Source organism: Chionomys nivalis, chromosome 1 (genome assembly GCF_950005125.1).
Source record: "Chionomys nivalis chromosome 1, mChiNiv1.1, whole genome shotgun sequence".
In the NCBI taxonomy this organism is placed as follows: Eukaryota; Metazoa; Chordata; class Mammalia; order Rodentia; family Cricetidae; genus Chionomys; species Chionomys nivalis.
This window is the reverse complement of record NC_080086.1, coordinates 59,162,714-59,185,397: the sequence shown is the minus strand read 5'-3', so window position 1 is coordinate 59,185,397 and position 22,684 is coordinate 59,162,714. Positions and strand designations below refer to the sequence as shown.

Here is a 22,684-nt window from a genome sequence, read left to right as displayed (position 1 = left end):
CAAGGAGGAAATTCTTTCAGGGCCTCTAAGTAGTTTCTATCTTCTGTGTGTCTCCCAGCTGTCCATATGTCTTGGTTTTGGATGAGGAAGGTGGAATCACAAATGACCAAAAGGGCTGCATAGTCCATAAGTGGAGCTGGACTAACAAGACTGAGACATTACTCTCTCTGGAATACAAGGTATGTGGGCATCATGGGTAGGGGGTGGCTTCCACAGGCTACTCAGCATCGGAAGGCAAGCACCTGTGAGACTGCACTGCCCCAGCAGCCACATGATCTTCAGAGATTATGAGTCAGTCAGTAGTAGTTCAGAGTAGGTTCTCTTGCTTTCCTCCAGCCTGTAGAACTGTGGGCTACTTTACTGACACTTCATGGCAACCTCCTTTCTATTTGATTTTTATTTATGTTGTTGCATTTTGTTGTGGAATATTCATTTTACGAAGCAACAGTTATAGTAGTTGACAATGTTATTTTTGATAATTTTAATTTTCAGGTTCTTAGAAATTTATTACATTTATTTTGTAGAAAACTGGCTAGTAAAGAACCAAGCAATACCTGAAGAGTTAGAGAACTTGGGTTCATTTTATGCTGGCTAGCTTGGGCTGAGCTCATGTTCTGCAAGTACAACTGCCCACTTATAGTTCCTTACAGCTTTTATAGGCTTATATCAGTTTTGTAATGTATTGCCTACGTGGCTATTTACATGTAACCTTATGTTTCATGATCATGGAGGGAAAATTTCACTGTGGTTAAGCATGTTTACAGAAGTTTGAACATTATGGGTATCAGCTAAGACATTCTACCTTCAGTAAGTAGGACTTGCCTAATCAGAGAACTAGCTGTGTCCCAAAACCAAATTTGGCATACTTAGGCAAGAAGTAAGGCTTTATTTCACTTGTCTCTAACTCTCTATAACTTTTAGGCCAAAATTGTTATTCAGCTATCAGAGTACAAGACAGCAGTTTGTCTACGTGAGGAACATACTCAATAAACATGTAGCACATATTTCTTTGTGTGTGTGTGTGTGTGTGTGTGTGTGCTTGCGCATGCATGTGTGTGCCATAAAACACATGCAGAGGTCAAGGGACAACTTTGCAAGGAGTTTGTTCTCTCCTGCCACACATGGCAGCATGCACCTTTATATACTGAGCCATCTTGCTGAGCTTATAGGGTTTTATGTGTGTCTATGTATGTATGTATGTGTGTGTGTGTGTGTGCCCATTGTGTGACTTTCCTGAGATGTGAATAATGTCTATGCACCCTACACAGGGCATAAATGCATGATTAAAGAAATGATTCTACCACAGTCTGGCTTATTGGAGTTACTTAGGAACATATTCATGAGAGTTACTTACAAAGCCTGAATGACTCTAAAGCAAGCTGCATTATCAGACATCTAACCCTGGCATGCTTGATAACCCACAAAAGATGCATCCCTGGAGTTTTCTATACAGCTTGTAAGCAGCTAGACAGGAACCAGAGTCTCTCTACACAGCATAGCTGATCCCAGAGTCTCCTCCCCAGAAGGAGTCTATGTTATGTCTTGTATAACCTAGGCAGGGGCCCCAACAATCTTTTAAATTTCATCTTTCTTGGATTTGTAAACTTGTTTATTTCCTAAATACTAGGAGCCTCCTTCCTCCCTCCAGGACAGTGTTTCAGTTCAAAGAAAATTGCTGCACAGTAATGCTGTCTGTGGCAATAATACAGATAGGACGGCACTGAACTCTGATCTTTCTGCTCAGGCTTCTGAGTGCTAGGATTACAGGTGTACACTGTCATGCCCAGCTATTTAGCACTGTGCCTTATATTTTAGTTCCCCCGGGAGGTGCACAGCAAAGGCCTATATGATCAGAAGTTGCTTGGAATCAAAAGTGGCCCATGAATTATAACTTGGAGTGACAGTGTATGATTCAGAGGTGGCGAAGGAGTACAATTCTCGGAAAAATGAAAGAATGAACATTAGTTGTAAAGGCTTTGTGTTGGGGGATTGGTATGGCACCTTTTAAGAGTCCATATGTGCTTCCTATGGAAGAAAGTAGATAACATAGGGTAGGATGACAGGCACCAGGTATCAGGCTCTCTTAACTCAAATACTGGCTTTTTCTAACTCCCTTCATTCTGCCCTCCAAATCCAAGCTACTCTCTGGTATTATTTCTCTTCAATCTGAAGAACTTTTTTGGCATTTCTATAAACAGAGATCTTTTGAGAACAAGTTTGCTGTTGTTTTCATGTGAAAAATGTCATTGTTAAGGGATTTTTTTCCCCAAGACATTGTTTCTCTGTATAGCTTTGGACCCTGTTCTGGAACTCACTCTGTAGCCCAGGCTGGCTTCAAACTCACAGAGATCCACCTGCCTCTGCCTCCTGAGTGCTGGGATTAAAGGCATGCACCACCACCACCTGGCCGTTAAAGGATATTTTTATGGGATATGAGATTCTAGATTGGCTTTCTTTTTTCTTTTAACATTTTGAAAATAGTGTCACATTGTGCCTTCCTTCCATAGTTTAGGATGAAAGTCTGAATTTTTAGTTACTCAAATTTATTTGCTTTCTCTGGTTGCTAGGTTTTAAAGGTTTTCTCTTAGTTTCTGGTGTGCTGGTTAGTTTTTGTCATTTTGATAACAAACCTAGACATATCTAGAAAGAGAGAGAATTTTTTTTTTTTTTTTTTTTTTTTTTTTTGGATTTTTAGAGACAGGGTTTCTCCGTAGCTTTTGGTTCTTGTCCTGGAACTAGCTCTTGTAGACCAGGCTGGCCTCGAACTCACAGAGATCCGCCTGCCTCTGCCTCCCGAGTGCTGGGATTAAAGGTGTGCGCCACCACCGCCCGGCAAGAGAGAGAATTTTAATTGACTCTCATATTAGATTGGCCTGTAGGCAAGTCTGTGGCAAAGGGGCATTTTCTTTATTAATGATTAATGTGGGAGAATCCAACACACTGTAATCAGTACTACTTCTGGGCAAAGTGGTTCTAGGTTGTATAAGAAAGCAAGACGAAGGCCTGGAGAGATGGCTCAGTGATTAAAAACTAGCTACTCTCCCATAAGATCAGTTTGATTTTCAGCACCCTTATGGCAGTTAACATCCATTTGTAACTCCTGTTCCAGAGGATCCGTCTCCCTTTTTTGGCCTCCATGAACAATGTATACACATGGTGCACAGATGTACATACAGGAAAAATACCCATACATATAACATAAAAATAAATGTTTTAAAATAAAGAGAGCCAAACAGTGATGAGGAACAAGCCAGTAAGTAACATTTCTCCATGACCTCTACTTCAGTTTCTGTCTCTGTTCCTGCCATGTTTGAGTTCCTGTGTTAGCTTCTCTCAGTGATGGACTGCGACTGGGACATGGAAGTCAAACCTTTTCCTCCCAAACTTGCTTTTGGGCAAAGTGGTCTTTATCACAGCAATAGAAAGCAAACTAGGACATTTAAGTTTGATGATTTTTTAAAGTATGATTGTCATGTTTATCCTATTTTATTTGTTTTTTAATCTTTTAAATTATAAGTATATGTAAATGCATTTAATCAAATTTGAAAAATCTTCTATCATTTCTAGAAGTATAAACAATACACAATACAACTATGTCCCAGACTGTCTCCTTTTCTTTGGAGGTGTCAATTATATATATTATACCTTTAAGGTGTGTTTGTGTGCCACATGTGTGTAGATGCCCTTGAAGGCCAGGGAAGGATGGTGAATCCCCTAAATGGCAGTTGTGAGATACCTGGCATGGGTTCTGGAAACTGAACTCTGGTCCTCTGGAAGAGTAGCAAATGCTTTTAATTCCTGACTGCCCCATGGGTCTTTCAAGCTCTTTTTGTTGTGGTTCTAATTTTGTCTCTTTGCTTTTCAGAAGTAATTTCTCTTGATCTGTTTCCAAATTCTCTGGATTCCTTGTCATCTCAATTTTGCTTTTATGATAACCTTATAAAAAGTTTAAATTTCAGTATTCTAGAATTCTCTTTAGTTTTCTCTATATATTATCCTTTTGCAGAGAGCTTCCCTTTTAACAATTCACAAGCGTATTTCCCCTTAAATCATTGCATATTGTTGCATCAGGTGTCTCAGAGTATAATATGTAAAGATTTCTGTGTTCTGGTTGTGCCAAACATGGCCAACTTCAGTCATTGACCTATTGCCTTGAGAATGGCTCATTCTTTATTAGTCCTTCTTCTACCATAGAATTTTGGGTTATAGACTGCCACTGTCACGCTGTGGAATCTCAGAATCCTGGTGTCTTTCTGTGAATGGTATTGGATGTGATTGTTCTAAAAGGCAAAGAACTTGGTCAACTGAAGCTATGAACTTTTCCCCATCAGCAATAGACAGAACCTCAAATCACAGCATTTTAAATTTCTCTGTGAGCTGTCTTGAGACTGTCTTCACATTTAGGGTTTAGGGACTAGCCAGAGATGTGGGCAAGTTTGTACACAGAATTCTAGACTCTCCTCAGACTCAGTCTCTTCCAGAACTCTTTGTATACTTTACTGTGACTTCTGTTGCCCATGATCCTTCACCAGAAAGTGGTAGTTTTAACCATGACTGTGGCCTCTAAGCTAGAACTTTGAGACAAAAGTTCCTTTCATACTCATCCTTAAGTTTGGCTCTTCAAAATTCACCTGACTGTGCTCACTCTTCTAAGCCACTAAGTAGTTTTTTGGGGGGAGGAGGGGGGTTGTTTTCATTTTCTTCAACTATTTAGTTACCTGTGGGAGGGTCAACCTTTTAGGCATTGGTTTAGCTCTACTAGAAGTAGGGCTAAGGCTGAGAGCTGGAATGCTTGGTTCAGCCTCAATGTGGACGGTTAATGAGAGTAAAGACCAGAGCTAGAGCACTGACTCAGTGCTTAAGACTATGTTCTGCTCTTGTATAGGACCTGAGTTTGGTTTCTAACACCCTCACTGGATGGCTCACAATGACCTGTAACTCCAGCTACAGGGAATCCGAAGACTCTGTCCCCGTGGGCATCTGCATTTACATATACATAACTCCCAACACACATAATGAAAAATAATACATTTTTTAGAAAGACCAGCAGATGAATGAGTAGAATGATTAGTGTAGTTACTAGCAAGAACTAGCATGGTTAGAAATGTTGGCAGTGTTTTTTTTAAACAGGACCATTTCATTAGATGAATGCTAGCATTCAGGCATGAACTGCAGAGATAGATGAGGATGAAGACATTGCAAGAGTCCTGGGATTCAGGAATGAATATGAACATTTTAAAATTAATTTTTAAGTTAGCATGCAGAATAACAGACTTGTTATAATATTTTGCAAATATATATTACTATACCCTTTACGATTTTAGATGATCATTATTTGACTTAGTAGAAAAGCTCTCTGGGTACCTATGACCTTATTCCTGACCTGGAACAAGAACTTGGAGAGAACAGACAAGTCAAGAATCAAATGATCTCTTCAGAAGAGGAGCCTTGACTGAGTTTATAGAACATTCATATTGTGAGCTTTAGAAAAGGGCACATCCCCAGGGAGTGGGACAATAGCTGTACTCTGTTAAGCTTTGTGCATGTTTTAGCCCACAAACTATATCAGCACCCTTAGAGAATGGCTGTATTATTGATTTCCCTAAATTATTCAATTGCTAAGAGGCAAAACTAGAATAGAATCTGATCCCTCAAGCAAAGCTTGAGTTCCTGAAGACATCTCTATTCCGTTTCTCTAGAAGACCCAGAGTGGGTAGTTTCTCTTAAGTGAGAGCAATCAACAAGTCTGAAGATATCCAGAGATTTGGCACATCATGGTTTATTATCTTTCAGATACTGATGGGCCAGATACAGATGACAGTGTGTGTGAGGCAGAGACTCAGAGATGAGAAAATGAAGCCCTGGCTACCGGGTCAACATTTGAACTAGTGGAAGTAGGAGGAGCAGAGCAGAGAATTCTCTTGATGCAGAACAGTCTGGGGTATCTTGTCGTTAAAGAGATGTAGGTCAGAACACTGAAGACTGGAACGAGCACAGCGATGGAGGGCTACACGCTTTGTGATCTTGGATGAATAACACTCAGAATTGGCAAACTGTTCACAATTAAACAAGCTGCCCTGTTGTACATCCTCTGACACTGTTCTCTTATGAGGGCAGGAACATTTATGACTTAAAAAGACACTCCTGTCATTAAAAACCTCCTTTGAACAGTACTCCCATAGCTACTTCATGCTAAAGGGTTTGAGATTCAGACAGACTGAACAGCTTGCTAATAGAACAAGACTCAAATTAGTTGGTGTTCGAGTAGTCACATCCCAGGGCAGCCTACGGATTCAGACTGACTCACCTGTTTGACACCTGTGCTGCTTTCACAGCTGTTTCCAACAGTGGGAGGGAAGGAAGGAAGGAAGGAAGGAAGGAAGGAAGGAAGGAAGGAAGGAAGGAAGGAAGGAAGGAAGGAAGGAAACGGAAAGAAGGCATTGTTTACTTTCTCAGTTAATCTCCCAAAGAACACTGGTATTCTGTCTTCTACATGATAGTTAGAGTCTAGCAAAAGGCCCAGAAAGAGTTTACAAAGCTCAGCTCCAAGCCAAGAAGGGTTTGTGCCTTGGACTTGGAAGAAATGAGGATTTATGTGTGCTGGTTTCTTTATCTGCAGGTGAATGAACAAATGAAGCTAACAGTCTTGGGGCCGGACTCCATCACTGTCACCTTCACCTCCATGAATGAGATGGTAACACTCAGTGTGTCGCCCAAAAGCTGTCCCCATGGCATAGTGCATGACAAACGGGTAAGGCAAAGTAGACAAATAGAGCGAAGTAGGTGGGGAATCTAGCCCTGACCCAGGATGTCTCAGCAAAGCTAGCCACATCATAGCTCTGGAACTTTTCCCCAACTACCTCCTACGCAAGGCTCTTCCATAGCCTCGTATTTAAGCAACTATAAATGGAAAATTCTCAGAAAAAGGTACTGTATCTGAACTGAGCACACACAAACTGCTTGTGCCTCACTCCCTGAATAACACAGTGGAGCAATAACTGATGCAAGACCTGCACTGTACTAGTCTGCCAAGTAATCTAGAGATGGCTAAAAGACACAGGGAATATGAATCCCACACCATTTATACAGGGGACTTGAGCACCTTCAGGTTGAACTATCTGTGGAGATGCTCACATCTGTGAGGATATAGATCCCACAAACAAAGAGAGGTGGTGACTGTATTTCCCATTATTTATTGGGGGATAAAATTAAACAGAACCTTTTCAAGTTCAGTCTTTCCATTTATTGGTCTAGCTATGGCCCAGGCTAAATCAGCATCATGGAAAAGATAGAACAGATGAAGTGGATGCCATCCCCAAACCTTGAGGTGTCCAAAAGGCAACCCTTGGCATGGGAAGTAAAATTGGAATAACCAAGAGCTCCTGTGAATGGGGCAGATCACCGTAATTCCCGTTGATACTTTGCTAAGATTGGCTTATAGGACCAGAAGCAGTTTGCCCAGTGCCAGTCCATATTCACACTTGTCCGCCTACAGAAATTACAAATAGTATCCCTTTCCCATTCAATGGTGTCCTGCTGGGATGGTAAATTCTAAGGATCTGGCCAAGAGGCTCTTAAGCTAGGGGATATTACCATAGTGTGCCATAAGCTGTCAGGCTCTCCAAGATAGCTAACATTGAGTTACACAAAGACATGGGACAGGAATTCATTGTAGACCCAAAGTATATGAAGAAGACAATGCTCTCCCCAGAAGAAAGCGTTGTGCCTGCTTTACCCATTGCATTTTCATTCTAGCAACATTTCTCTCTCATTGATTTACCAAGTAATCCAGCAAGCATTTGTTAACATTTGTAATGTGCCACAGTAGCTGCTGGAGGTGCAGAAATGAAGGCACTTTCTAGTGAATAGAACTCTCAGTCTAAGGCACAGAAGAACACAAACCAATTATGAGTCCCACCTGGTTAGTGTCATGTGAAAGGCCTATGGGAGCTGCTGAGACAGAGGAGAGACAGTGTTCATTAAGGCTCTCCTAGAAACACCAATGACACTCAGATGCCTGTGAGCTCAAGCTGTATCAGCTTCAATAATTATACCTACAGTGGGCTTAGGTGCGGTACAGAGTAGAGTGCGGCTAGCACATGGGAGGCTAGTTCCATCCCCAGCAAAAAGAAAGGAAGGGAGGAAGGAAGCAAATATGGCAGGCAGGTAGACTTGTCGAATAAGCTGAGATGAATGCGCTTGCATGTTGATGCCTCTCTTATGTCCATTTGGTTCCAGGTTCTGCTCTAATGGTCATTGTTAAATGCATACTATGTCTGATGATCTCTGAGTGTTTCGTGAGAGCCATGATATAAGCAACTTAAAGACCATCCTGAGAGCTGAATGAAATGACTTTCAAGTCTGTGTGTGCAAGCACATTCTAAGCCTAGGAAAACTAAGTAATTCAAATGTGATTTTGCCTTACCTTAGTAAGCCAGAATTAGATGCCCAAAGCATCTGTTCAATGTGGCAGACTCAAGTAAAAGTCATACAGGGCTGTCGAACCCTTGAAGTGCAATGAGTGCAAACTGATCAGAGATCTCAGTAAAAAAAAAAAAATCATTGTGTTTCTAAGACTTAATATAAAATTTTTCAGTAATTTCAAATTTTCATTGTGTGTTAAGTGATCATTTTTATATACTGAGTAAAACAAATATATTGTTAGAATTAATTATAACTTTAGGATGTTTTGAATGTAGTTGCTAAATATTAAACTAGCTTACATTGTATTTCTACTAGACCATGCTAAATGTCTAGGGTAGTGTCTCCATCAAGAGGCTCACAAAGGCACAGTCTGACAGTGCAGTAGAAGGGTGAAAAGTTATCTAAAATGACTCAATAACTCAAAGAACATGACTATCTTGGGAACATTTAAGGTAGGGATAAACAGGCCGATGCATTAAAATGGCCTCAGAAAACATGCTGCATTATAGATGACAAACACTGGTGACAGCGAAGGCAGCCTGCCAAAAAAGCATTGTCTGTAATTGCTTGTATTTTAAAAATGCATGGTATGTTCTATAATGTATATTTATAACCAGATGAATATAAATATAAAAATAAATGTAATCATTTTCTGTGAGCAACAGGATTTCCAAACTTTGTCCTGAACACCAGGTTCAGCATTTCAAGTTATTTTTGCATGAACTTCCCAGGTTCAAATAACTGGTCATCTTAGATCCTTGGAATTGATAAAGTTTCAAAGACCAAGAAAACTTTCAGAGTACTGGGTCTCGCAAAGAGCCCAGGTTAGGAAGAGACCACAGGACCTTACTCCAGGCATATTTCTGGTTGAGCCCAAGTTTTCCCGTCTATATAGTGATGTGTAAAGGCCAACCTGACTCTAATTCCATCCTAGGATTCTCACAGCCCTTTCAAACATACCATGTGTGCTCGAATGGCTCCAGTTCTATAAATCCATGGACATCTAGAAAGGCTGAAACTGGAGGAGGGTAGTGTCTCTGTCATTGGGAAGCTTGTTAAATGGTTTCCCCAGACACCCATCCCAGAGAGAGCCACCTATCACAGCGACAGGCAGAATGGCAGACCCAGCTTTTACAGCCCTGAGGCCTGGTTTCTCACTAAATATTTCTTATCTAGGCAGCACTTTGGAAGCGAGGCGATGCTTTGACTTAAATGCTTTATTAGCCAAGAGTGCCGCTTCAGATTCTTTTTGGAGCCAGGGTGGATATAAATTACAAATAAATAAATAAAATTATCCCAGAAGCAGTGGCTGGAACTGCTCAGAAGGAGGCTGGGACTTTTCTAGTAACTGAGGCCATCCTTTACATGGTTCTTGCCTGGAGGGGAAAAAGACCAACTTAGTCCTTGTCCAGAATCTCTGTCTACTCCTCATCCCACTCACTCCCCCTGAGACTAAAGTAGTACAGAAGAGACTTTCTCATACTTCCACTAATTTCAGAGGGCAATAGAAGAGCATAGAGCCTGCTCTTTAGGAGCCAGCCAAGAAATAAAGGAAGTGAGAAAAATGAAAAAGACCCAGGCAAACATGTTGGGAATGGGTAGATGCAGATGTTTAGTAGAGAGCAAATGCCACTGGCTAAGGAAACAAGGGCTTCCCAGGGAAAGACTGACTGCAGTGAACTCTGGATTCTGAGCATGGTTTTGCAGTACCATGCAGGCACTTGGTTCTGCGCAGCAGCTTCCTCGGAAAACAAGACTGGCACACAGCTTACTGGAAATGACTACTTTGAGGATTAGGGAAGAGAACGAGGTGGAATTTCAGGGAAGCTGAAGCAAAGGCCTCTGGGATACCAAAGGGAGTCCAGGTGGACCCATCAGAGTAATTCCAACTCCAGGTAAAAGCCTGGGCCTTTGTGCGGTAGACGACCCACTGGTCTCTGTAACCTTGGCCAAGCATAGCTTCCAACTATGAGTTGTCCACAGCCAGTACTCTGGTAGCTGGCTGGGTGGAAGGGTTCTAAAAGATGTATATGCACCATAGGGAGAGACTGGCAGTGGACACTCCAGAGGAGCCTCTCTGCATCAGATTATTTATAAAGCAATAACATTTATTGAACACTTCTGCATGAAATCAGAGCACATCAAGGCACAGTCTTCACCTCCAAGAAGCTTGCAGTTTAGGGGGACAAAACATATGTACCCAATTGTTTAGTTAAGTCCTAACTTGTCTTGCAGTCACACAGCACAGTGGGAGTCAATGCAAGCAGTAGTGCTACACAGTGGAATCAGAGAGGCCCTCCACAATAGGAGAATCTGACTTAGGTCTGGCCCTGACTCAGGAAAGACTAGGCCAGGAGGGACAGAGATGTATTCTAGGAAGAAGGAACAGCCCCTTAACCTTCAGAGCAAAGTCAGTCCTGCCGAACAGGCAGACAGCTCCCTGGGGTCAGGTGACCACTACCCCCAACCCCTTTGCTTTCCTCCAGCCAGTTCGCAGAATCAGTACCTTGGATGAAAAGATGTTAAAGATAAACAGAGCCCTGGTTGAGATCAAGAAGCGGTTTCAGAAGACTGTGACTCAGTTTATGAACTCTGTGTTGCTGGCAGCAGGTAAGGGTAGAAAGGTGCATAGGCCTACCTACTAGAAGGTCTCTTAAATCTTGGGTCACCTGTCTCAAAATTCAGTCTTTTTCACCTCTTGAGTTTCAGCCTCCTGAGAGGTAAGGGCAACCAGTATTTTCTATGGGGATTGCCTGAGGACACACAGCTGGGACTGGTGAGCGGAGATAACTTTAATTCCTGAACTTTTCCCCTATGTGCCTTTAATGTCTCCATGCAATTATGTTACTTTTCCATAGCTCATAGATTTTGTGCATCCCTCTGGGCCCTTTCTGTTTTGCCCCTTGTACCATCTGACATCCTCTATAACTGTCATTTGCTCTTCTCTCTTCTGTGGATAACAGAAGAAAAGAAAAATCCAATCACTTCACAAAACTGTCCCTGCTAGACACAGAGCACTCTTGGGCCCAGTCAGACAGGCTTCAGGAGCTTTCATGCCTGTGCTTTCTGCTCTACTGATAGCCCTTGGAAACAAGGTGCTACCTCCTGGTTGGGCCTGCAGCCATGCTCCCCACACAGCTTCCCCAAGGAATCCCTCCTTGGCAGCAGAGGTTTAGTTCAATTGTGCCTTTCCTTTGTGAGCCTTCCTTGATTTCCCTTACAAAGTAGGGCTCCCCTTCCCATTCTGATGGTTCCCATGGCTGCTCTGATGGTTCTCAACACTGCTCTAGGTATAAATCTTGTTACCAGGGCTGGAGAGATGGCTCAGTGGTTAAGAGCACTGGCTGCTCTTTTCCAGAAGACCTGGGTTAAATTCCTAGCACCCACATAGCAGCTCACAGTTGTCTGTAACTCTAGTTTCAGGTAAATCTGATGTCTTCACACCAATGAACATAAGATAAATTTAAATAATTATATATATAAAAATCTTGTTACCTAGCCTTGTGAATATTTATCTCCTTTTCTTCCCATCCCATCTTTTCTTAGCAGCAAAAGATGTCTTGAGTTGTCTTTACGCATAGCATACTCATTCAATAAATGTTTGCTAGCCGAATAAAGGAGCACTAGGTCTCTGGCCTCAGAAATTTCTACTGGACTAAGTAAAAAAGCAAGACAGAGAAACAAAAATCCCACAACACACCAAAGAGGAGGATGAAACCAGCCTCTTCTCAGCAAAGGGAACACATGGTGTACCTAACCTTACTGTTGAGTGCTATAAAGTGCTGAGTGAAATACAGGGCATCTGGGAAAGTAAGACTGAAACTGGATCATGCAGGACAATTAGAAATGAGGTGTGTTTATTCTTGCTGACTACTTACTAGGGCAGTGTGCTAGATACAGAGCAAGGCAGACTGGACAAAAGCCAGTGAGGGATCTGTGGGTGTGAGCTAAAGTAGGCTCTGATGGTCCAGGTGATAGGAGCCAAGAAGCAGGGGCAGAGGTGACGTGGTAGTCTGGGAAAGTGACAACAGTAATCTTGTTGGCAGGTCTGTTTACCATAGAATATCCCACTATGAAGGAAGACACAGAAGCTAGTCGTGTCAAGTTGAAATCTGGGTCTTATCCTGATCGGAGCCGTAAGTCAAGTTTATACCAAGGAGAAACCCTTGTACGATCCCAGTCAGCCCGACCAGATTCCTTAATTGAAGACACATTGAAGGAAGAGTCTATACAAACACCCTTGATCCCTGTTCGAAAGAAGAGTAACAAAGTCCAGGCCAGAGTCACACCAAGGTTGGCTTAATCCTTCATTTCTTTCATAGAGCCAAGGGATGTGATGGGCAGTACAAATGTAGTGGGAACCACGCAAGCCCCCTGCCTTTGCAGCTCCCACTCTAGGGGTGGAGGAGATACACATGGATTTAAATGGAATCTTTGACTTTTTGAACATTTATTTATTTATTGTTTATGTATTTGTATGTATATGGGTATACACATACCATAGACTACATGTAGAGATCAAAGGATACCTCAAGGGAGTTGGTTTTCTCCTCCCACTGTGTGCGCTCCAGAGATTGAACCCGAGTTGTCAGCCACAGCATCTTTACCTGATAAGCCATTTCACTAATCCAAAAATGATGTCATTCCAGATGGCCATGGTATAACTGGAGGTTTCGTTTTAGTCTGTCAGTTCTCGAATAACCATGTTGGGCGCCAATTTGTAGACGGAGGCTGCTGTTCATTTCCTGGCCACCCAGACTGGAAATAATCACACAGAAACTATATTAACGAAAACACTGCTTGGCCAATCACTTAAGCATATCATTAACTAGCTCTTATATCTTAAATTAACCCATTTACATTATTTTATATTTTACCATGAGGCTCCTGGTTTACCTGTAAGGTTCTGAACAGCATCTGTCTCATTTGGCAGCTACATGGCATCTCTTTGACTCTGCCTTCTTTCTTCCTCTATCTGTTTGGAATTCCTACCTTACTCTATTCTGCCCTGACAAGGCCCAAAGCAGCTTCTTTATTAACTAATGGTAATAAACATATTCACAGCATAGAGGGGAATTCCACATCATCAGACTGTTTGACTGGTGGTTCAGACTACTTACTGGATAGCTCTACATATAAATTAACCCATTTCTAATAATCTGTGCATCGCCACATACCCAGTGACTTACCGGTAATACTCTGGCATCTTACTCCTTCAACAGCTGTTGTCATCTGTCTGACTCTGCCTTCCTTTTCCCTTTATCTTTGCTTGAATTTCCTGCCTGGATATTGACCAAATCAGCTTCTTTATTAACCAACTATAATAAAACCTATTCACAGCATAAAGAAGGGCATCCCACATCACCATTGGGCTAATAAGAAAAGGTTTAGAACAGTGTGACATAATAGAGACTGGTCATGGGCCAAATCTAGCCTGGATGCCTAATTTTTTTTTTATCTATTTTTAAATGCTTTGGGTGGAACCAAAAGAAGGCTATTTTATGACATATGAAATGAGAGGAAACTCATTAGTTGATGATATTCTATTGGAACACAACCATGTCCACCATTTCCCACCATCCATAGATGCTTCCCCTTAACATGAAAATGCCGAGTCCTCAGGACAGAGCTCATCAGGCCTCTGAAGGGTGGGATACTTACTTTTTGGTCCACTGTAGAAAAGACTAGCCCATTCCTGGAATAGAGTGGCTGTGGAGTAGACTGGCAAGGCTGTTGTAAGGGGCGGTGGGCTGCGTCCCGCCACCGGGCTAGCTTTACCCGAAATAATTACACGGAAAATGTATTCTTTTAAACACTGCCTGGTCCATTAGTTCCAGCCTCTTATTGGCTAATTCTTACATCTTGCTTTAACCCATATTTAACATCTGTGTAGTACCACGAGGTGTGGCTTACCAGGAAAGATCTTAACCTACATCTGTCTGGGGTCGGAGAATCATGGCGACTGCCTGATTCGGCTTTCTTTCTCCCAGAATTCTGTTCGGTCTACTCCACCTACCTAATTTTCTGTCCTATTAAAGGGCCAAGGCAGTCTCTTTATTTAACCAATGAAATTAACACAAAACAGAAGACTCTCCCCCATCATTTTTCCTTTTTCTGTTTAAACAAAAAAGAAAGGCTTTTATTTTAACATAGTAAGATTACATATAACAAAACAGTTATCAAGCAAGAATTATAGTTACATTATTTAGATCTATTTTATCTTTTATCATAACTAAGTATAACTATAACTAACCATTTTTCAACTCTATCAAAGACTCCAGAAGGATATAATATTACCTAAGCAAACAAGAAGTCCAAAACCCTAGAAATGACAGAGACATCTCGCTGTCTGGACAGTCACCCAAGGTTTTTTTGTACCGTTGGGGGATCCATCTTTGGCCTACAGGCCCATAGTATCCAGCAGACATTTCTATGAAGCAGGAAATTTTAAAGACAGTTTAGTTACTATCTGCTATGTCCTGCAGAATGTCTCATGAATTCTTTTATGAAGCAGGAACCCCAAAAGATCATATCACCTTTGGACAAGTTCAGCAGTCCTTTCTCTGCGGGTTCTTTATGTCCAGTTTATGCGTTAGTCCAGGCAGGAGCAGTTTCTTGCCCAAATGGCTATCAAGCTCCATAAGGAGCCTCTTTGATGCCCATCATCCTCTTTAAGTAGATTAAGCGCTGTCAGGAGCAGACGTGTCTCATTGTCATGAAAAGCCCTAAGTTATTAAAACATTAAGTGTCATGTTCTGTAGTCTTTGAAAGATATGAAGAATGCCTATCTAATTGAAATATATCTCTATATATCTAGAAAATCTAACTAACATGACTACAAGCTTGACTATTATTTATGATTACCCATCAACAACCTATATTTCCTAATTATACATTACATTTTAAAAATGAACTTCACAATCACAATACCTTAATCAATATTAGAAGTACACATACATTTAACAAAATTGACCTTAAAATCCATACCAATGCAAATTATTTATATCTATATCATATCCCCCTTTAAATGTAAAAGAACATTTATAAACAATATTTGGGAACATGGGCGCAGTTTTTTCTCTCCAAACTGCTTTCTGCTGAATGGGAGCGCTGTTATTTAGGTGTTTCATGGTATAACCTGTGTGCTAGTTTTATCTCAGTTGGCAGTTGAGCGAAGCAATTTTTTGAAGGTGTTCACAGCAACCTTTCAGGAGGGCATGGTCTATCATACCATATTGGGATAGAAGCAATCCACAGGGTCTCATCCTCTGTGAAAACAAAAGAAGACCCTCTCCAAAGCATCATATCCTTAATTTTTTATTTTTACGTGGCTTATTTTTACTCTATCACTTTACTTTATTTTGTCTCTTTAAAGACTTTATCCTTTTTTTTTTTTAAAGGCATTAACTTTATATATATATATTTTTCTCTCTCCCAAGCCTACATCTGAATCTGTCCTATTGTGAAGCTGTAATTTTTTTTACTATCCAGGAGCAGCATTTAAAATGCTAAGAACTTTTTAAAAACTTAAGTTGTACCATGTAGGGGTGATACAGTACTGCCTGTTTACTGCCAGTCTAAATCTTAACTGCACTGTTGTTATGGTAATTGCGATCATTCCTGCCTGAGGTCAGCACAGTTCAGCATGGAGCAGCTGTTCCTGCCTCATATCCATTTGGTGCCCCTGAGCTGCACACAGTTCCAGGCACACAGTAAGTCCACATTGGAGCCGCATTCAGCAGTTTGATTCTGAGACTGAGCATGCAGCACAGAAACTCGTTTCATCCAAGTTAAAGCCAAATCGGACACGCAGAGCATTGCACAGCCTGGAAACATATCTCTGTATGGTGGCAGGAATCCGCCATGCTCTTCTGCCTGTCTAAGCCTGATTCTGCATTCTGCCCAAATGCAGGCAGGGAGCCCTGAGCCATTGGCACAGTCTCAGAGCACTCTCTTTCCAATCCCAAGCGGGAACACAAACATCCAATCCCATAAAAGCCATAGAAATGCTTTAAAGCTGGAGTTTGCACTGGCGGTACAACCCTAGGAAGCCGCGCTCTAAAATGACGCAGCGTTTTTTCTGATGCTGTTGCTGAATCAGGAAATCTCTCTACAACACGCCCTAGCAAATAGCAAAAAGGCTGTGTTAAACTCTGTTTTTTCTCTGTTTAAAATGAAGCTCTCTCTCAGGTTTTATGTGGAGTTCATTACCACGTTGGGTGCCACTCTGTTGTACGAATGGCAGCGGGCTGCGTCCCGCCTCGCGGTTAGCTTTACCTGAAATAATTACACAGAAACTGTATTCTTTTAAACACTGCCTGGCCCATTAGTTATAACCTCTTATTGGCTAGCTCTTACATATTGATCTAACCCATTTCTAATATCCGTATTGCCACTTGAGTGTGGCTTACCGGGACGAGTCTAACGGGCATCCATCTCAGAGAGCAGAGTCATGGCGACTGCCTGACTCAGCTTGTTTCTCCCAGCATTCTGTTCTGTTTACTCTGCCTACCTAATTTTCTGTCCTATTAAAGGACCAAGGCAGTTTCTTTATTTAACCAATGAAATCAACACAAAGCAGAAGACTCCCACATCACAAGGCTGCCTTCAATAAGAGGGTCAGGAAAGCTGTTTTAAGGTGATATTTAAAGTGAGACGTGAAGGATGAGAAACAAGTCGTCCAAACAGATGTGGTAAAGGAACATCACAGAGCCTCAGGGGACAAGAACAAGCTTGGTGTGTGTGAGAACTAGTAAGAACAGTGTGGCTGGGATGTCACAAAGGAGGCCATGGGGCTGGCAAGTACAGATAATTTCTGCCAAGCCCAACATCATGAAGTTGACCCCTGAGACCCACATGGTAGGAAACAACTGACTCCTAAAAGTTTTACTCTTATATTCTGCTGTGGCACAAATACACACACACAACCAATGTAATTTTTAATTTTTTTTTTAAAGAATAAAGCCATGATATTAGTTGAGAACACAGGAGCAAGCAGGAGGCTAACCAAGTTGCCTCACTATGCTAGAGGTGCCATCCCATATGTGGAAATGGAACCTCATTAGATTTATCCGTTTTTATTTTAAAAACTTAAAATAAGTATATTGGGGCTGGTGAGATGCCTCAGTGAGTAAGGGGCTGTGTTATCAAATTTGATGACCTGAGTTCAATCCCTAGGAATTTACATGGTAGAAGAAGAGAGCTGAGTCCCACAAGTTGTCCTCTGACTTCCACATACAATTATAATTCCATAAATTATACAAATAGACATGTATAATTTAAAGTATATATTTTAAAATATGAAATTGAGCCGAGCAGTGGTGGTGCATGCCTTTAATCCCAGCACACAGGAGGCAAAGGCAGGCGGATCTCTGTGCGTTCAAGGCCAGACTGATCTACAAGAGCTAGTTCCAGGACAGGCTCTAAAACTACAGCGAAACCCTGTCTCGAAAAACCAAAATATATATATATGAAACTTACACAAAAGACTGAGAAAATTCTACCCACATAGCTCAAGTGCACAGACCCTGTAGCCACCAAGTCAAGAACAGACAGACCCTTACCATAAGTTCCTTTATGCCAATCCAGTCTTTGCTTCCTTCCTCCCCAGGCCAAACATTGTGAACACTGCAGACTAGCTTTTGTTCTAACTTTATGTGAATGGATGTGTGTGGTTTGTTTTCTGGGTGTGTGGTTTTTTTCATTCATTGTTATGAATTGACATTTACCAATGTCCTGTGCACAGCACTCATTTGTTCTCTCTCTTCACTATATAACAATTTATTCTGTGATCATGCCATAGACCATGCATTCTAATGACATAGGTGTTTGGTTGTTCATGGCTGTTGTGCTGCAAAATTGTGCTGCTGTGGGCATTTGTCTTTCATGTGATCATCAAATCCCAAGGTACAAAGCCAGAGTGTGTATAGATATGCTCTGCTCCCTGTATAGATGATTGGTCTTCCAGTCGTTCTAGCAAGCTCAGCTCCCAGCAGCAGTGTATGAGAACTCCAGTTCTCAGTTGCTCCACGTTCTTACCAGTGATAATGTTGTTGTTCTTTCTCTGTCTAAAAAAATGGTGTGTGTGTGTGTGTTTGTGTGTATATATATGCACACTTGGGGGACATTGAATGCTCTTTCATTGAATACTCTATGATTCTCTGCCTTATTTCCTTGGAACAGGGTTTCTCACCGAGTTCTGAGTTGCTTTGGCATTCAGCAAGTCCCAGCAAACTTGTCTCCATTCTCTCATAGCCTGTGGCTATAGGAATTTGTGGTCATGCCCTGCTTTTTATTTAGGTGTTGGGGATTTTAACTCAGGTCTTTGTGCTTGTGCAACAAACACTTTTACTTTATTGAACCATTTCCCCAACTCCTAGATTATGTTTCACACTGTCCATTTTGAGATAATTTTGTATAAGATACAGTGTATGATTTGAAATTTGTTTGTTTTACACATGGCTATATATTTGTTTCCACAGAATTAAAAAAATAGATACTTTTCTTCATTAACTTGTCTTTGCACCATTCTAAAGAAAAACGATGGGTCTTATTTGTGTGGGTCTCTTTCTGTACTGTTTTATTAACATGACTTTCAAATATAGAAGCAGCCTTGTATTTCTGGATAAACTTCTTTCAATTATAAAGGTTTCTCTCCCTGTATTTCTGGGTACAACTTGCTAAGATTTTGTTGAAGCTTTTGCATATATACTTGTTAGGGTTCTTCATGAATAGTTTTTCTTTTCTGGTAATGTTATTGTCTGACTTACTAGAGCAATACTGACTTTTAAAAAATGAATTGGGAAGTATATCTCCTTTATTTGTGTTGGGTCCAGGTCTTTTCCTTTAAAGGTTTGTTAAGATTTACCAGAAACCATCTTACTCAGAGTCTACTTTGTAGGGAAGTTTTTTTTTTTTTTTTTTTTTTTGGACATAATTTTTTTTTTGAGTTCTTTTATTTTTTTTATTTTTTTATTAATTAATTAATTTAATTATTAAAGATTTCTGCCTCTTCCCCGCCACCACCTCCCATTCCCTCCCCCTCCCCCAATCAAGTCTTCCTTCCTCCTCAGCCCAAAGAGTAAGCAGGTTTCTCTGCCCTGTGGGAGGTCCAAGGACCACCCACCTCCATCCAGGTCTATTAAGGTGAGCATCCAAACTACCTGGGCTTGTAGGGAAGTTTTTAAAAACAAAATTGTTTTTGTAAATATGGAGCTAGTTAGGCCATTTGTTTTTTTTTCCTTGAATGAATGTTTAGTAATTCATCTCTTTAAGTCATCCAAGTTATTGGATTTATAGACACGGGAACTTCTTTTGAAAACTTTTTATGTTTATTTGGTATTTGTGCATAATAACTTGTAACTGGTATACAAGGGAGGTCAGAGGACAGGCAGGGTCTTGCTGAGGTAGGCGCTCTCTTTCCTCCATGTGAATGGGTGGGTCCCAGGGATTGAGCTCAGGTTGTCAAGCTTCTGGCCAGTGCCTTTACTGGCTGAGCTCATATGACCTCCTTAATGTCTGTAGGATCTATAGTGCTATCTCCTCACTTCTGCCACTTCTTGCTTCATGTATTTAGGACTCCCTGGTTCATACATACAGATATAATCACTGTGCTTCCACATGGAATAACTTCTCTCCATTGTCATGTTTTTCCTTTCTTTAATACCATTTTTAGCTTCATTTCTTTTTTTCTTTTTTTTAGCTTCATTTATTAATTGTGTATGTGTATGTGTGCATGTATGTGCTCATGAGTGCAGGTGCTTGTGGAGGCAAGAAGAGGGTGTCAGATCTCCTGGAACCATCCAGTATGGTGCTGGGAACCAAACTTGGATCTTCAGCAAGAACAGTTCATGCTCTTAACTAGTGAGTGATTTTTCTGGTCCCAGCCTATAATGATTTTTTACTTATATTTTTCTGGTATTAGTATAATTACTCCTTATTTCCTAAATATTATTTGATTGATATGCTTTATTCCAACGTATTATTTTCAACTTAATTGTATATTTGAATCTAAATTGCATCCCTATGGAGAACATGTATTAGAGCATAGATTATGGTTCTATTAAGATTTCTATATATTATTTAATTATTTGCTGTCAACTTATCTCTAAATGTGGTGGGTTGCTTCTCTCCTTTTCCTCCCAAGGTTCTCTTTGTGTGTGTGTGTGTGTGACATGTGCATGAGCACATTCATACGTGCACATGTGTGTGTGTGTGTGTGTGTATGTGTGATGTTGTTACTGTATTGTTCTGGAACTGTTTAATTCTCCTATTTTAAGCCTCTTGAGTACTGGGTTTGCAGTACCACCACACACACCTGCCTTTCTCTTAACAGTTTGTCTGTAAAGAGTCTACTATACTAATCTTACTATCTTCATGTTGGTGGCTCTCTGTTGCTGAGATTCACTGTTGAAGTTTTCATTTCAGCCATTGTGCATTCAGTTCTAGTTTTGTTTTGTTATATTTTAATTTCTGCCTCTATTGATTTCCTATGTTTGATGAGACACTGTTCTTCTGGGTGCCTTGGTTCTTGTTCCTTGGTTTGCTTTGAGTATCTCTAAAAGTTAACTTTAAGCCCCTTTTCTAGGAAGTCTAATATCTATCTTTCCTAAGGAGCAATCTCTTCTTAATGTTTTTTTGTATATTCCTTATAACCTTTTTCTTGAAAACTGATCATTTTAAATATAGTAGCCATTGAAGACCAACTCTTTTTCCCTAGGGTTCCTTGTGTTGGATTTGTTTGTTTAGTAACTTTTACAAACTCTTTTTGCAAGGGCAGTGTCCTTTATTGCTCACAGTTAATGGTGTTCAGCTAGTGATTTAACCTGAGAGCCCCTGAAGCTAAGGCCCAGAACATTTTTGCTGTTGTGGATAGCTCTGTGTTGGGGCATTACTCCTTTCAGTGATGGAAGGTGAAAGATGAGGATGTTCTTGGATCTTTCCCAACCTGACACCTCGATCTCCAGTGTACTTGAGAGGCTTTAAAGCCTCCATTTTGCCATCTACCTCCTTCCTTCATCTTTTTTTTTTCCTATTGGGGCTTTCTTTTTCCTTTTTCTTTTTTGTCTATGCCCATGTGTCTTCCTTTGTACAAGAAATAATGTCTGATGTTTTTTTGCCTTTGTATGTGTTCTAGTTAATTCTCATTGTTGCTGTAATAAGCACTGACCAAAATAAAACTGGGGGAGTGTCTTAGTCAGGGTTTCTATTGTGGTGAAGAGACACCATGACCACAGCAACTCATATAAAGGAAAACATTTAATTGGGGTGGCTTACAGTTTTAGAAGTTTAGTCCATTATCATCATGACAGGACATGGCTGCATGCAGGTAGACATGGTGCTGGAGAAGGAGCTGAGAGTTCTACATCTCGATCTACAGGAAACAGGAAGTGAACTGTGTACCACACTGGATGTAGCTTGAGCACAGGAGATCTCAAAGCATCCCTCCCACACACACAGTGACACACTTTCTCCAATAAAGTCACATCTACTCCAACAAAGTCACACCTCCTAATAGTGCCACTCCATGTGGAAGCTATTTTCCTTCAATCCTCCATAGGGAGGAAAGGATTTATTTGGCATACAGGTTATAGTTCATTTCTGAAGAAAGACAGGAACAGAAGCAGATACCATGGAAGGACCTTACTTACTGACTTGTTTCCCTTGGCTTACTCAGTTGCCTCTCATAGGCAACCCAAAACAACTTGCGTAGAGATGGCACCAGCCACCATGGGCTGGGGTCACCCACATCAAATTAGCAAAAAAGAAAAATCCCCGCAGACGTGCCCAGGCCATTCTGAGGCTTTCTCTTCTCTGGTGTCAAGTTGATAGATAAAACTGACTATGACAAGTGCTTTCAACAATTTTTTTTGCTGGGGCTGCGCAAGGCAGGTCCTGAGCTAATCCCTTAGGGAACCCAGACAGGTCAGCCACCCGGCCACAATTCTTTGAGCCTGAGCCCACATTGCCCACCTTATAACCGCACACAAGTTAGGAATAGGAGTGGCAGAGAAATACCAGCTTCCTTGCCCCAACGCTTGGCAGTTTCTGGTTCCTGAGCTTTACTTAAGTTCGTTTTGATTGGTCCTGGTCAGTTTGTCTATATAGATACTTGCCCAGTCTCCCTCTCTCCCTCTCTCTTTCCCCAACTTTGTTGCCACCTCTAGTGGAAGAATAGTTTTGATGTTCTACCCTGCTAATTTTGGTGACTTCTTTGTTTCCAAAGTTTTAAGAACTCATTCTGAACTCATTGTTCATCATT

General features: G+C 41.1%; 1 protein-coding gene across 1 annotated transcript in view; it reads left to right on the top strand.

The window, feature by feature from the left end:
* C1H3orf20 (chromosome 1 C3orf20 homolog) overlaps positions 1–22,684 on the top strand; it is a 50,460-nt gene that overhangs the window by 15,325 nt on the left and 12,451 nt on the right. Inside the window, exons 8-11 of the mRNA XM_057785413.1 lie at positions 59–179; positions 6,620–6,751; positions 10,911–11,034; positions 12,471–12,717. Of these exons, the coding sequence (XP_057641396.1) occupies positions 59–179; positions 6,620–6,751; positions 10,911–11,034; positions 12,471–12,717 (624 nt within the window). The remainder of the gene's footprint in view (positions 1–58; positions 180–6,619; positions 6,752–10,910; positions 11,035–12,470; positions 12,718–22,684) is intronic.